Here is a 16,120-nt window from a genome sequence, read left to right as displayed (position 1 = left end):
ATTAGCCCTTATATCATAATTGACTATATTACCCATGCTGTGCCTCTTATCGCATGATTACTCATCCCATAAGTGGAAGACTGTACCTCCCACTCCCCTTCACCCATGTTGCCCATCCCCTCAGCCCCTTCCCTCTGACAACTCTGTTTGTTTTCTGTATTTATAGGTCTGATTCTGCCTTTTGTTTATTCAATTGTTTTATTTTGTAGATTCCACATGAGTGAAATCCTATCCATTTGTCTTTTTGGTCTTATTTCACTTAGCATAATACCCTGTAGGTCCATCCATGTTGTTGCAAATGGCAAGATCTCATCCTTTTTATGGCTGTGTAATATTCCATTGTGTGTGTGTGTGCGTGTGTGTGCGCACAATCTTCCTTATTCAATCCTCTATTAATGGACACTTAGGTTGCTTCTATATCTTGGTTATTGTTAATACTGCAATAAACATAGGGGTGCATATATCTTTTTGAATTAGCGTTCTCATTTTCTTTGGGTAAATAGTAGTGGAATTACTGAATCATATGGTATTTCTATTTTTAATTTTTTTGAGGAACTCCACACTGTTTTCCACAGTGGCTGCAGCAATGTACATTCCCACCAACAGTTCAAGGTGCTCCCTCCTAAAGACTCTGTGGAGGCTAAGGTGTAGAGGTACTATGAGGGAAACAACCACTCTGCATTATTCAGGTCTTGGATTCCCTGCTTGATGCAGGGCCCTGTGGATGACAATACCTTACTAACTATACCCACTGTCCAGAATTATGAGTGGGCACTGTGGCTATCATTATCTTACAGGTGGGGAAGCTGATACTGAGTGTAAGCGCCTTATGCAGGAGAGGTGGTAGAGTTAGGACTAAAATGTAAGGTTGTCTGACTGTAGAGTTCAGGCTCTTTCACACACTGCAGGGCCCCTCATTGCCACCTCTCCCTCACTGGTTTAACATAATGTCATTTTTTTCTCTCTAGCATTTCTTCATGGCATCTCCCTGCCAGCCCCCTCATTCCAACGTGCCTCTAAGAATAACTGGTGGGAGGTAAGTGAAGAAAGGTTTAAGTATTATTATCCTAAAGCACAAAATAACCAAGGAGCATCATCTTGGCTGCAAACCCTGCTAGAAATTTCTTTTGATACACAGACGTATTTGAAAAAAAAAAAAAAATTCCCATAATTGCGCATTTTTTATCTTATAATATCCCATTTACGTTTTTTCCAGTTGTCATAGATCTAAAACCCTCAATACTTTAGTTACGCTAATTACTTTTTAATTGCACAGTCTTAAATAACCTGTTGGCAATAAAATGTTCCGCGTATACCCATCAATGCCTAAAAACGCTTACAAAATGTCCTTCCCTGCCAGCACCCCCAGCAAGTACTTCATGGCCCCCACTCTACTGAGCTGTGTGGCTGAGAAGCAATTACAGAATTAACACATAAAAGAAAATTAAATTAAGACATTCTTCACTGTGGCCCTGTATGTTGACACTACACGCAGCACTCTGTCAAAAATAATTCAATTTGAAATTGGAATCCCATAAACAAATAACATTCTATTGCAAGATACAGTTTCAAAATAGAAGGCCATGATCATCTTCTGGCATTCAGATAGGTTTTCAAGTAGAAAACTAAATGAGGAGCTAGTGAGTCTTAAAATGAATTTAAGAATCTACATGGTGTCAGGGCAACTGGGTGGTTCAGTTGGTTAAGCATATGACTCTCGATTTTGGCCCAGGACATGATGTTGGAGTTGTGAAACTGAGCTCCATGTTGAGCATGGAGCCTGCTTAAGACTCACTCTCTCTCTTTCTCTCTTACTCTCTCTCCCACTCATGCTCTAAAAATAAAAAAAAATTAAAAAAATAAAAATAAAAAGAATCTACAAAGTCTTCACAGGGATGTTTGCAAGTGCTGAGAGTCTCCACCATCATTTTAATTGGGGGCTGCCATGACCTTGGGGAGTGTGGATTTGGTCTCACCTATCCAAGATCCACTATCATCAGAAATAGAACATTCGCTGTGATTTTTAACTAAATTGGCATTTTGTGTTCTTGAGATCCTTTACTAGCATTCGGTAGATTGGAAGATCAACTTCTTGGGAAAGTATTACACTGAAAAACTCCCTGTCATTTTGAAAAAAGTTAATTTTATTTGAGACAGAGAGAGAAAGAGAGAGAGAAAGCAAGCCAGCAAGCATGAGTGGGGAGGAGGTGCAGAGGAATAGGGAGGGAGAGAATCTCCATGATGAACTCGGAGCCTGATGTGGGGCTTGATTCCATGACCTGCGATCATAACCTGAGCTGAAATCAAGAGTCGGATGCTCAACTGACTGAGCCACCCAGGAGCCCTGCCCTCTGATTTTCAATGTACTGAATTTCCTGAATCACTTCTCAACTGTCTTCAGTGGTGTGTGACAGCATCATGACCCTGGGCAAAACTATAAAGTAGGTAAAGTATATCTTTGGAGATCTCTCTTTATTACGGACTGCATGTCTGTGTCCTTCCCAAATTCATATCTTGAATTCTTAGGAACCTTGAAATCTTAAGCCTTGATGTGATAGTATCTGGAGGGGTGGGGGGGCTCTGGGAGGTGGTTAGGTCCTGAGGATGGGGCCCCATGATGGAATTAGTCCCTTACAAAAGAAGAGAGACCTAGCTAGCTCTCTCTGCCATGTGAGGACACAGCAGGAGGATGCCCTCTATGAGCCAGGGAATGGATTCTCATCAGACACTGAATCTGCCTCCAGTACTGTGAGAAATAAATGCATATTACTTAAGCAATTCAGGCCATGTTAATTTGTTATAGCAGCCCAAATGGACTAAGACATTTTCCCTTTCTTGCCATTCCCCCAATTTTCTGGAACCCCCCACTTCTGTATTTCCCAGGAACCCAGGGCTGTCTTTTAGCTGCCCATTGAGACTGCCCTCTTCTGTGTTGCTTCATGTTCCCAAATCAGCCTCCTCTCCCACTACTGAAACTCTGTTGCTATGATCTAGAGGGAAGGTGGCTAATAAATGTATTCTATATTTCATTAAGAATAACCGATGTTTAATCATCTTAACTGGCACTTTAAAAATATGCTGTTAATTGAATTCACATTGATGGCTTGTGTAGGGAGGGACTGTTGAACAGAACTTCCTGATCTTTCTGCAAGGCCAGGGTGTGGTGAGCTCGAGGTCTCACTATTGAAACACTGCCACCACTCTGCATGGTCTACCTTTGCAGAATGATGAGGCCAGTTCCCCATGTGTAAGACGCATCTAAGACCAAGGACACCACAGCTGGAGACAGTATGGAGACTGGATGGCTGGTTTCCTCCTTGGAGAAGATGTCTAGGAGGGACAGATTTTTTCTACCTCCTGTTACATATCAGTTGGTGGCTCCTCCATAAATTAAAAGCAGATGACAACATAAGGTACAGGTGATGTACCTCAGTTTAAGATGGATTCCTTTTATGTTGCTCAGCCTTCATACCTCAGCACATTCTAAGGAGACTAGCACTTTGAAAAGACTCAAAAGAAGGAGTGAGGAGGGGCTTATCCTGCCCCTTCCTTGGGATAGAAAGTTTGGCAGCCCAGTCCCTTGCAACAGGGAGAGATTGTTTTTCTGGTCTGTTGCCTTTCATCATGTTGAGAAACAGCTAAACAGGTGCCTGGCTGGTGGGTGTAGAGTAGAATTGTCTGGTCTAGCCAATTAACAGAGAGGTTCTAAGAAGGGCGTGTGATGCTGAAGTGATACAGCCAAGAAGTCAGCTTCCTCTCCCTCCCCCCACTCATGGCTATGACAGGCAGGCCTTTCTCCTGAGTCTCTTCCTTAGGCCCGGCCTTTTCAGAGAATGCAGTGCCCCTGCAGAGAAGGGGTAAGACAGAAAGGGAGCAGCCCCAGCCGAGGGCTGCCTGGAGGGGACCTGTAGAGAAGCTGATGCAGATGAGAACAGCACACATGCTTAATGGGCTCTTAATCTGACTCTGAGCTTTTTAGAGGGAGAAGTATGTGCTATTAAAAAAAAAAAAAAAAAAAGAGCACTTGTTTAGGCAAATGTTCTGAATTATTTTGTGCTTAAAAAATAGCATAAGCCCTGTTTGAAGTTGGCATTCAAAAAGCAAACAAACAAAAAACAAACTCCAGCACTGCACTGTTCCTAATTTAGCTTGATGGGAAGATTGAGGAGGGGGTCAGAACAGGAAGGCAAAATGCAACCCATTCTTAGCCAAGCGTTGGATATGGGGACTGTGTCACCTCTTGCAAAACCCTGCTGGTCTCAACACAGGTCTGTAACCAGTCAGAGACCTCTGGGCCAAATGCCATGCTAGAATTATCTCTGGGCTATGGATCTACAAAAAGTTGATGTGCTTCATCTACAACATTTAAGGACCAGATCTATTCCAAGTTCTATTTAGAAAAAACATTTTTAATGTTTATTTTTATTTTTGAGAGAGAGAAAAAGAGAGAGAGAACGAGCACAAGTGAGCAGGGGACGTGCAGAGAGGAGACACAGAATCCAAAGCAGGGTCCAGGCTCTGAGCTGTCAGTACAGAGCCTGACGCAGGGCTCGAACTCACAGACCACGAGATCATGACCCAAGCCTAATTCAGACGCCCAACCAACTGAGCCACCCAGGTGCCCCTCTAAGTTCTATTTTTAATTCAAGACTGTTTTCTACTTCTTCCTTCTTAAATCAGGATTAGTGGTTTAAATTGTTTCCTAAGTTTCTAGGCAATAAATACACTTGAGAGTTTCTACCTAGGCACCTGACTCTTCCCCATGAAGCAGCCAAAATCACTTATTCATTGGAGTAAAAGGAAAGAAGTGCTTTGCTGGACGGCTCATCTATCACAGTCTAATGGGCGGTAATAAGAATGGAAGAGGAGCACACGCTCAAAATTAACTGGTGGATGGTGGCTGTGGAGGAACAGAAGATGTGTTAGAGAGTCAATCCTTTTCCACGACCAGCTGGCTGTATGACTGTGGGGCGGTCACTTAACAGAGACTCTGAGGTCTTCCATTCCTCCCCCTGTGCCGTGCAGGATGAACAACCCCCTCTACCTCTCTAGGGCAGAGTAAGAGATATGCAGTGGTCAGGAGAGGACTGTCTAGGAATAAAGCACAATGGAAGCATCAGATATGAAAATTAGGTTGTGACTTTAGGTTGTGCCTTATTACAGGCTTAGTTGGCCACTAGTACCTCATGTCGTGAGGTCTTCTAATATGTCTCCACAAGTCCTTCAAGTCAAAGTGGCCCAGTGAGACAACACCTCCCATGGGAGAAATCTCTGGCTTAAACTGCAATCAGGGCTCTGGAGTTTATCACTCTGTTCCTGTCCTGTTATGAGCGTTAATCAGAAGTTGGCCTTTGCTACAGAACAAGGTGGCATACGAAGATGCGCTGAGGACACGGCTGGAGTCTAGGTGTCTGAGCACAGCGCCCTTCACATCACAACTTGAGAATGGTCCTTCAACAGTGGCTCTTCTATGCTTTCTGGAACCAGTCCTTCAGCCCTGGCTGATGGTAGAGTTTCTCAGCTTTCTGCAGTCAAATCCCACCAATGTAGCCTGACACTATTTCTTTCTTCTACACTTCTAATACAATCTCTTTCCTTTGGCTTCTCACACACCAACTATCAGACTGTGGCCCTGAGTCATCCACTCTCTCCCTATCCACTGCTGGGTCGGGGTAGATCAGCCACATTGCAGGACACTGGGATGGGGACACTGTATAAGTGTCAGTGTTAAAGCCAATGTCCCCCAATTCCTGAAAAAGCCAGGCACATGTTGTCATGGAGAGGTTGGCTCTGCCTGCCACCAACATAGGCACTTTGCCTTTGCTCTAGATTCTGAAAATATGCTGAGGACCACACTACAAGAACTTGGAAGATATGCTGGCCTTCTTTAGTGTTCTAATTCACACAGAATTATCTTCTGCATATTTTTCAGTGCTTATACTTCCAGACAACAGTCATCAGTGGGCAGAGATTTATGGCTAACTCATCTAGTTACTGGCAACTGAAGCAGAAGTCTCTCCTTTAGGTTTGGGGGGGATCAAGTTCTATAACACTGATGTGTCCGTGAGCAAAATGCAACAGAACCGACAGAGCTCTCTTGCCTGTGGTCATGGAGACTGGAATAGAGGATGCTACTGACACGGATGCATCCAGTCACACCACCAGCTTCACAGAATGATAGCCTTAAGACTCTGGAAACTTGTCAGGGCAAATACCACTTGTTTAGAAATTGTCAGAATCCACTACTGCTTAGGTTGTTAATCTAAGAGTTTCAGACTCTTCTACTAGAAATAGACTACTATTCATGGTTTTCAAATGCAAATGGGGTAGAGACAGTTGCTCTAGGTTAGGGGAAAAAACCCAAATGCCAAAGCCTTTCTTGAAACTTTGAAACAGTGACAGCAATGAGGTATCGCCAATGAGACTTCCATAAAGTTCCAAAACTTTAAAAACCAACTGACTATAATTTAAGGATACAGAAAGTTTGTGCAGTGGTAACTGAAGTTGCTTCCAACTAATAAAAGAGCAAATAGGTCTGGATTTTTCTGATTAGAATCTCCACAGCTGTAATCCAACAATAGTAACTATCAACAATATATTGCAGACTTGAAACTATCATTCCACGTAAGGTAACTGACTCTGTGCTTTGGAGATCCACAGCCTACTTAATCATGCTGGGTTATAAGCTTTCTGCTCTGGTTTCAGAACTGTTTCTAAAACTGGAAGGTTGCTCTCCTAAGTAGATCCGGGGAGCCTGGGCTTGTCTGACTGCTGATATAGCAATCTTCTTTGTTACAGAAAACAAATCAGGAAAATCCGAACTGGTTGAATCAGATGCTCAGGTTTATTATAGTTGCCCAAGAGTCACTGCCCATGGGACTTTCCCCTGGTGGCTAAATCCAGTTTCCCTGGCCCTAAATTACTACTGTTTAGTTCACCTGTTTCACAACTTCTGTTCCCTTTCTCCAAAGTGGAGTGGGTGTAGGTGAGGGGACTCGGTAGGGGGTCCAGAAAAGAAATGGTATTCACCAATGGGGATCACCTCATTTCCCCTCTTTCTAGAGCTTATCATCTGGGAGGGTACAGGAATAAAACACAAGGACATCTGGGGGTTCTGTGAGGAGGAGCCCATCAAGTTTGACTGTTTGTGGGGAGTGACAGTGGTCACACCCAGGAGCTCTAGTCTAGCACCGGCATTCTGTCATCTTCGCCAAGAAAGGAGCTCTAGAACACTTAAGTGAAATGCAACCCGGCTGTTCACACTTGACCTTAGAGCCCATGAACTGTTTCCACTGTGAGTACAAAGTCACAACAGAGTCACAGTGTGGCCTGACCTTCTTTGTGATTATTTCTTCTCAGAAAACAATACAGCTGAAACCCTCTGTCCCATCTCAAGCGCTGAGAAGAAATGCAATTATAAAATGTAAAAGTCAGAGAATGTGTTCATTACATATATCCAAAGAAAGGACATGTATATCTCTAGACAAATGGGAGGACGAACGTCCTAGTCCTTTAGCTAGTGACAGTTCCTCTGGTGAAGGGGTGATGGCTTTGTTGCATTGTCATTCTATACATGACGCCCCTCCCCTTTAATGCATTGTCATTCTATACATGACACCCCCTCCTTGTAATGCATTATCATGCTATACATGACACCCCTCCCCTGTAATGCATTGTCATTCTATACAGGACACCTCCCCGCCTTGTAATGCACTGTCATTCTATACATGACATCCCCCCCTTGTAATGTTCTCTAGAGCCAGAGGGAAATGCCATATACTAAGTGGCCACAGTCTATGCGAGAAGGCACCACAGAAAAAGCAAAATATGTATAGGAATCCTAGATCAAGTTCCCCAGATGAAATCTGTCCTTCTGTATACATGTATGAGTGCGTGTGTGTGTGTACACATGTGCATGGGTGTATCTATGGATGTGCAGAGAGCAGACAGGTGGGGACAGGAAGTGAATAAAATGAGAGATGCTGGGCATGACGAGACACAAGGATTTTAGATCACATTCCCAGGGCTGTATCTGGTGTCTAAGGCAAAGAGAGGTGCACTACTCACCTTATTTGTTGCATCAATGAATTTGACTCCTTTATAAGAGACTGAAAGAATAATAGTGGGGACCTTCTTCATTTGCTCTGTAGACTTCTGAAATTAAAATTAGAAAGCTGTTAGAGCGGTTTGTGTTGCATGGCAACTGAAGCACATAATTTCTCCTCTTGGAAGATAAAAATGAGCCCAAGTTAAAAACAACACACACACACACACACACACACACAAACACACACCAAACACATTAATTTAAATGTAGGTCTCCCTTCTCTTGGGCTTAGCTGTGGTTTGGGGTTCTAAAGTATCTGTCTTGCACTTGAGGATCTAAAAACAGCCTGTTCTGCCTCCCGTGGGTGAAGGAATACTCCTTTTCCCCGACACCAAAGGGAGAAATGGACAGCTCTGTCTCCTATTGCAATTTCAAGCAACGCTTCTTTGACTAGAGTTAAACCATGTCAGTGTTAACTCCAAGGGTGAGTTTAGCATTAGCAAAATATATGCCACTGCTCCCCCTTCTCCTAGTCACTCTTTCTTCAAGGCATGACGTATGTCTGAATGTGTGGTTAAAATAGGGATTTAAAATACATCATTGTGAATTTTTCTCAAACCTGGCCAAATCCGTAAGAGCTGATATATTTACAGCACCATCACTTGTGACCATGCGGGAAACAATACCACCCTACAACAATTAAGCCCTCCAGGAACAGCCACAGCAAAACTGGACAGTCCAGGTAACAACCTACTTTATCATTTAGAGCTGCTAGATTTCCTTAGGCTATGTTCTTATGACGGATGTTCACACTGGCTTAATGTGCCCAGAGTCTTCAGCTTCTATAGTTTTATGCATCTGCAAAAAGTTTCTCCACAATTTAGTATGAGTCTTTTCTGTTTAGCTTTATCATTCATCACGGGTCACCAACAGTCTGTGTACTTCATTTCCCACTATGGATCCTCCTAATAATCACATTAAACATCAGGAAGAACCTACCTGACAGTTAGCCTGATGGGTTTTCCAGATAAGACAGGTGGGAACAAAATAGGAGAGAAAATACATAAAAAAGTGAGGAAACCATTTCAATAATTCACCAACAGCATAAAGTCATTAAAAAGTGAATGGAGAATAGGTTTTATCGATACATACAGATGCAGTGAAACTGTTTTAGGAATGGCTGTGGGCTTTTCCAGACCTCGTCTGTCCTTTTGTTTTCTAATTCCCGTTTACTGCATCGCCTAGTCTCACGACCGACACACCAGAACCCTCCACTTCCAGTGTCCCACAACCACCTACCTGTCTTATGGATATTAAGGGAATCGGGAGAAAACATTACCCAATTTTCCATTTTAAAATTCTGAAATGTGACCAGAATTAAAGAAGGCTTTTAGTTGGATAGTGTGACTGAAACTCACTGAACTCTAAAATCATAATTGCATTACATCTTTCACTTGAGCCATGGAAAAGGTGTTTCACATTTTCCTGACTGTTTTGACACATCTTTTGGAGAGCTACTGTACTGGTTTCAAAGATGGAGCAAATGGATCAGTAAGAGTGTTACTATTTAGTATTCATTAAGTGTTTCACACGGTATAGAAAAAAAGCACTCTTGAAGTGCTTTTTAACTAGTTTTAAAATTACCCAAGCTTGTTAGTTTTCTTCTGTGTTTGCCAAAGAGATGCAGAAACTTTTGTCTTTTTAATGCTTTATCCAACCAACTTTAAAAGTGTGCAAGGTAAATCAAAGGCAAAGCTAGAAGAAGTAACGCTCAGTGTGCCAATTTTAAGGCAAAGTTGTGGGCTGAGCTCTGTAAAGAGAGAGCTATAGCCGGCCGGCACGGGTAGTGGCTTGGTGGACTGAATGTGTGTGTGAAGAATTCTCTGCAAAGGGTAACAATGGATTTCAACAAATTACCTCACTCATTCCTTGCCATGTACATTTCTCTCAGACACATCTATCTATACCATCGAACAATATAAGATTAAAAGATCAACATTTCATTTAGTATTAAGAAAGCCCCAAAGGGAAAAAGCAAAACCATTTGTCATTCATTCAGCAATTGAGTGGTTATAGTAGGCAGCCCACTGTGCTGGGAAAGCTCAGAGTCTACTTCGGGGCACGTCAAGCAGACTTCAAGCTGTGTGCAAACTACAGTCTGCAGCAAGTGGCGTCCCGAGTGCGGTATTGAGAAAATTGTGAGCCTGTGTCTCGGCTCAGTGGGAAAGATGGTTGGGAACGAGGTCTGCCATGGGACAGGGAGAGGAAGAGGCAGCACAGGAGCTAGCTACACACCACGTTCCTGGCCTGGTCTGCCACAAAGAGAAGCCACAACACAAATGCTGATAAATGCAACAGTGAGAAACAGAGTGCCTCCAGAGTACTGAGCAAAGAGAGCTTCACTTTGCAGGAGAGAGTAGGGCAAGTCTTCATTATTCATTTGACAAAGCAGTGACTGCCTGCTAGGGCTGACTGAGCTGTTCCAAGAGGATGAATGGGGATTTTCTAGGGGCCAAAAGAGGACAAAGGAGGCTTTTTAGCAGAAGAATCAACATACACACATGCCTGGAAGTGAGAAATAATGGGGTGGGTTTGGGTAATTGGTGGAAGATGAGGCAGATACAGTAGGTTTGGAAGGCTGTGACTTACTCTGCCAAGTTAGAATTCCCTGGAAGCTTTTAAGTAGGGAGTGACACAGAGCTGGGTTGCAGAAAGCCAGTGCTGGTGACCGGATGCAGTGGAACAGCTAGAGACTGAATGCAGCAAGGCTGGAAGGAGAGGTACATTCAAACAGGAGACCCTAAGCACCCAAGCTGAAACAGAAGTGCGAGCATGGAAGAGGGAGCCATAACTCTGATGAAGAAGATTCGAGAGGCTCTGCTAACCCATCGGCTATGAAAGATGAGTGAGCGAGAAGAGGTCACCGATGAAGAGACCCTCAACTGAGATAAGGGATACTACACAGGAGCATGCTTTTGCATGAAAACCCCTTGAACATTGGTAATCAGGTGGAGATGTCCAGCAGGAAATTAGAAGAATCTGATCTGGAAATCCATGTGCACAGCAGGGGTGCCTGAGGAGATGAGGTGGCTCAAGGAGTGAACAAGAAGAGGGCTAAGAATCCCTGGGGAAGATAACCCTTAAGGAGTGGGGAATTAAGAGTCAATGAAGCTGAAACAGAGTTGGAAGGTGCTTGAACGCAGTATGGCAGAAGTCAAGGGGCAGATTCCTTAGAAGGTGGGAGCCGTGCCCGACGCCAGGAGGGCTGAAAACTAAAAATTGAAGCCCGACATCATGGCTGGCAGGCAAAGCGGCTGCTACATGTATTGGGTCTTCTGGGCAAAATCCTGGGCTTCAGCAACTAGAAAACTTTGTTGCTGATTTTATTAAGGGCAGCGTGAGGAGGAAAGAACAGCAGACAGAGGAAAGAATACAGAGGGGTGTGCAGTGATTGTCAGTGAGAGGGAGCGGAGGGCTGGGACAACGGGCAGGCTGGGACATGGGCTCTCAGGCTGAAATGAGGGCATCAGCGATGATTTCTGTCCCGATACAAGGATTCTACGTTATACGCTCAGACAACGTGGACAAAGAAGAGAAAAGGTGGTCATTTTTTCTAGGTGCCAAGAGTCCCTGCTCTCCCAGCTGAAGGCCACGCTGGTGTGCCCCCGCTGCAGGCTGTGTGGACGGCAGCGCTGGGGGTGGCCACACAGTCCAATCTGGAGCCCAAACCGAGCTTCTTTCCCACTGCGCGCCGTGACAAGATGATGATGGACCCTGGCTGGCCGCAGAGTCACTCTGGCAGCTCTTCAATGCAATGCCCCTTCTTTAAGGCATTTAAAATTCTAGGAGATAGAAATCCAACCTGTTTTAGGGGATTTTCTGTTGGTGTACTTTGACAGAGCTTTCAAAGAGGTCTTTTCATACGCTATTTTAATGAAAGGTTGAAGACGCATAGAAGAAAGCTAATATACCGAGTCTTCAGGGAGAATAATCAGGCAAGAAATCCAATAAGCGCCTACTTCATTTTGTGAAGGCTGTACAGATACCGAAATATGAGCAGGGCTCCGGTCCAATCACAGACAGCCCACATCCCGCCGTCTCCATTTTCTGTTACGTGTTGAAATTATTGTTTTCTTCTCCTTCCCAGGGACGGAGGCACCTAGTCTGGACATCACTGCTCAAGTTACAAAGCACCCAGCTGCAGGTGACACTGGTCTCTATGACTTATCTGCAAGCTTTGCTGCGATTCTGGTAGTTAATACTCCCATATATGTACGTATGTTAAACATTCAAGCCTTATTGATCTGTATAAACAGAATTCACTTCTTCAGGCTCTTTTCCCCAGTGAAATGCTCAGGGCAAACCTTATGTTATGGTTCTCTTTTGTTTTCAGTTGTTTTTTTTTCTGCACCATATTCTTGGTGGACTTTCTGAGCCTTCCCCAAGCCCTCAAATTCCCTCCCCTTCAGTGCCAGCTTTATAGGAGAGATTCACTTGTAATGAGGACCTCTGGATACTTGAGCAGCTGAATTCTCATGGGTAATGCCCAAAATTAACTTAACCTTCATAGCATCTTGCTCTCCTGCTAAGAGCATTACAGTGATATTCAATTGTATTTTGTTCACAGTTTCCCAAAATAAGATTATCATCCTTTTATTACTCTAACAGAAACAGTATTTAGTTATAGAGGGAAAATACCTACCTTTCTGAAATCCAAAATAAAGTGCAACTTTTGAATCTTAAATGCAAAGCCAGCTTTACATTTAGCACTTGGGTTTATATTATCTGTAAGCATTTACACAGAATACAGACTGTAATGTCATATCTGGAGGTGGGCACCTGAGATACTGTAAAGTAACTGAACACTTTTAGAACCTTTTTTTTTTTAATTTTTTTTTTACATTTATTTATTCTTTTTTTTTTTTTTTTTTTAAGAGGGATTGTTGGATACACCAAGCAAAGTAATACCATCTTTTAATCTTTTTATCAAGTCAGAGATTGCTGTTGGTACTTTTATTTTATCCTTATAGCATGCCCCGAGAAGGGACAGTTTCTCCTTTTCTAATGCAGAGTCAACAGTCTGAGAATATCCTTTTGAGACTGCAGGGATGCTCTGGTCTCAGAGCATGGCTTTCGTAAGTGTGAGTGAGAGCAAAGAGGTTTACAACAGGGAGCACTTCAGCTGTGAGCTGTAATGTTGCGTTGGAGTCCGGAGTGATGTTTATGTTCCTAATGAGAGTCATTTGTGCCCCATAACCAGTACAGAGAGGGAAGAGAGTGAGGCAGCCCATGGGGAAGAGATCAACAACCCTTCATTCTTACAATACCCTGCTCATTTCCAGTGTATTTTAAACACAGACTGGGGAACAGATTTCTGGATGGGCTACTGCCATCCAGCTCACAGTATATTTTTAACCTACACATGGCTACCCTGAGAATGCTTTCTAGTTAGATATTCAGTGCTGAGTCGTAACTATTAATTTTGCCATATAATATTTCCTTTAGATCATTTCAAAGCTTAATTATTATATTCAGTCTCAGCAAGTAAATTAAAATAGGATCAGACAATTATGTTTGGTAGCCCTAAGTGCCTTTCAAATGATTTAAAAAATGTAGAAAACAAGCAGTGTTGTATTTTGTATTTAGTGATACTAATTATGTTGCGGAGGTTCTAAGAGATAGAAAGCAGACCACAGATCGGCTATTTGAAATGCACCTTTACCCTTCAGAACTCAGTTTCAACGTCATTTTCTGGGAAAGCCTCGTGTGGCCTTGCAGCCTGACAGGATGGCCACCTCTTACCCCAGGTATGCCCTGTGAACCTCTGCCGCTCTCCCTTAGGGTTCGCTGCCATGGGTCTCAGGTTTGTCTCCCTCACCATACAGGGAGTTCTTGGAGGATGGCCCACATCTTTCTTGATTTGTCTCTGATCTCCTCCATAATGACTAGCACATGGTCTCAGGTTTAGCCCTATGACACTGCCATTTTTTATGGGTCAAAAAAATGGTGAAATATCAGCAATTTCATAGGGTTCAGTCTAACAGCTGCTGAAATCCATAATTATTAAGTGAATGAACAAACGAATGAATGTATGGTAACGAGCACAAAGCCAGCTTTATAAAGAAGAACCACAGTGCCAGCCTCTCAGTGCACCAGGAGCTCAGCAGACTTTTCAGAGAGCCCTGGTGCCCAGAGCCAGGCACGGAGGTCTTGAAAGAACTTGGAGGAGAACCACAGATGTGATTAGAGATAAGCCAGGAGATTCCTATGGGATGGGAAAGCCTTACCGACCTTGTGATTTGTCAGCCTCAAGGAGAGAAGGGTTAGGTCTTCATTTTTGCAATAGGGAACTGGTTCAAATTGCAAGTGCTGAGAAGGAAAGACTTTTTGAAACAGCAGGAGGATTATTAGGGGCAGCTGCGAAGTTTTCCCCTCTGGATGTCTTTAAAAATAGTCTGGACTCTTATTTGTCACTGATGACTTAGGGGTAAGTCTCATTTGGCTGGGAAATGAGGCTAGATGACCTCTCAAGGGCTTTTCTGGCCAGGAGAAGCCTGACACAAGGGCTGGGTGAGTACAGAGCCTGGTACGACCATGTGACAAGAGCAGACGGTGGGCAGGCAGCCATTCTAACTACTCCCTTGGCACAAGACACGGCTATTGTACTGCCAAGTGTAACTCACACACCCTGGCCAAATCTAGTACAGCGCAAAGCGATGCCCTCTATCTCTACTCCTCTGGCCCTGGCTGCTTTCCAGGCACCATGGCAGAATGATTCCACCAGGGCAACCTAACTGCATGGCAGACTTAACAGGAATGCCCAGTGGACCAAGGCAGCTGTTCTCAAACTTTCGTGGGCATTGGAATCACATGGAAGGCCTGGTAAATAACAAATCGCTGAGCCCCACATCTACAGTTTCTGATGCAGTAAGTGTTATGAACTGAAGGTCTGTGATCTCCCAAACTTCTTATGTTGAATCCTAATGCCCAAAGTATTAGGAGTTGGGGCCTTTGGGAGGTGCTTAGGTCATGAGAGTGGAGCTGTGAATGGGATTAAGTGTGCTTATAAAAGGTATAAAAGGGTCCTCTTCCATCATGAGAGGGCAGTGAAGATGGCCATCTATGAGCCAGGAAGAGGGCTGGCCAGTGTCTTGACTTGGGGACTTCTCAGCCTTCAGAACCACAAGAAATAAATTTCTCCCAGTCACATGGTATTTTTATTATAGCAGCCTGAAAAACTAAGACAGTGAGTCTGAGATAAGGCCTAAGACTTGCACTTATAACAAATTTCCAGAAGCTACTGCTGCTACCACAGTTCGAAAACTTCTGTTCTAAAAACACAGTTGATTTTGGGGGCTCCTGGGTGGCACAGGTGGTTAAGCATCTGACTCCTTGTCTTGGCTCAGGTCATGATCTCACAGTTCATGAATTCAAGCCCGGCATCAGGCTCTGTGCTGATGGTGTGGAGCTTACTTGGAATTCTGTCTCTCCTTCTCTCTACCCACCCCTGCTTGTGCGTGCTCTCTCTCTCTCTCTCTCAAAATAAATAAGTTAAATAAATAGTTGATTTTTGATTGAAAGTCACTGTCAGAACTGTTCTCTGCTGCTATGCATGTAAACTCAGTTGTACTGCATCCTACATTAATTCAGAGAGAAGCTAATTTATCAAAACACACTATCCTCCACTTGACAAGTGATTTCCAAAAATCCTTAGTTAGCACTTAGTTACAGATCTTGGTCTTCAGAGCAAATAACAAGAATTATTTAAACTTCCATGGTTTCTCAGGGACTGTGAAAGTAAAAAACATTCTTCACATAAAATAAAGAGTTCAGGTCATAAAGATAGATTCTAGAGGTACTTCTAGAATAGATGTTGATCAGACAGAGCTGACAGGCCCAGGGGTAACGCTGAAGATGTATGGATTCTCATAAAAGTTCCCCAGTTCTCCCTCAACTAGGAGCACATGCAAGGTATTAAGTATATACCTTGAGAGACATGACGAGCAAACACCAACACACTTTCGTGTACTGCTTCCAGAAGTGTCAACTGGAACCAGGTTTTTAGAAGGCAGT

The 16,120-nt window shown here is 43.5% G+C and overlaps 1 protein-coding gene across 17 annotated transcripts in view; it reads right to left on the bottom strand.

Annotated features, from left to right (window-relative positions):
- Window positions 1–16,120, bottom strand: part of ANKS1B (ankyrin repeat and sterile alpha motif domain containing 1B) — a 1,073,811-nt gene that overhangs the window by 30,089 nt on the left and 1,027,602 nt on the right. For 16 of the 17 annotated variants that reach the window (XM_053895881.1, XM_053895874.1, XM_053895876.1 and 13 more), the window contains 2 exons: window positions 9,047–9,058; window positions 8,068–8,154 (listed from right to left, as the gene is read on the bottom strand). In XM_053895881.1, coding sequence (XP_053751856.1) covers window positions 8,068–8,154; window positions 9,047–9,058 — 99 coding nt within the window. The remainder of the gene's footprint in view (window positions 1–8,067; window positions 8,155–9,046; window positions 9,059–16,120) is intronic. The other variant, XM_053895878.1, reaches the window with a different exon arrangement.

Source organism: Panthera pardus, unplaced genomic scaffold, assembly GCF_024362965.1.
Source record: "Panthera pardus isolate Hobbes unplaced genomic scaffold, ASM2436296v1 HiC_scaffold_6, whole genome shotgun sequence".
Taxonomy (NCBI): domain Eukaryota; kingdom Metazoa; phylum Chordata; class Mammalia; order Carnivora; family Felidae; genus Panthera; species Panthera pardus.
Note: the sequence above shows the minus strand (reverse complement) of the source record. Positions and strands in the feature narration are given on the sequence as shown.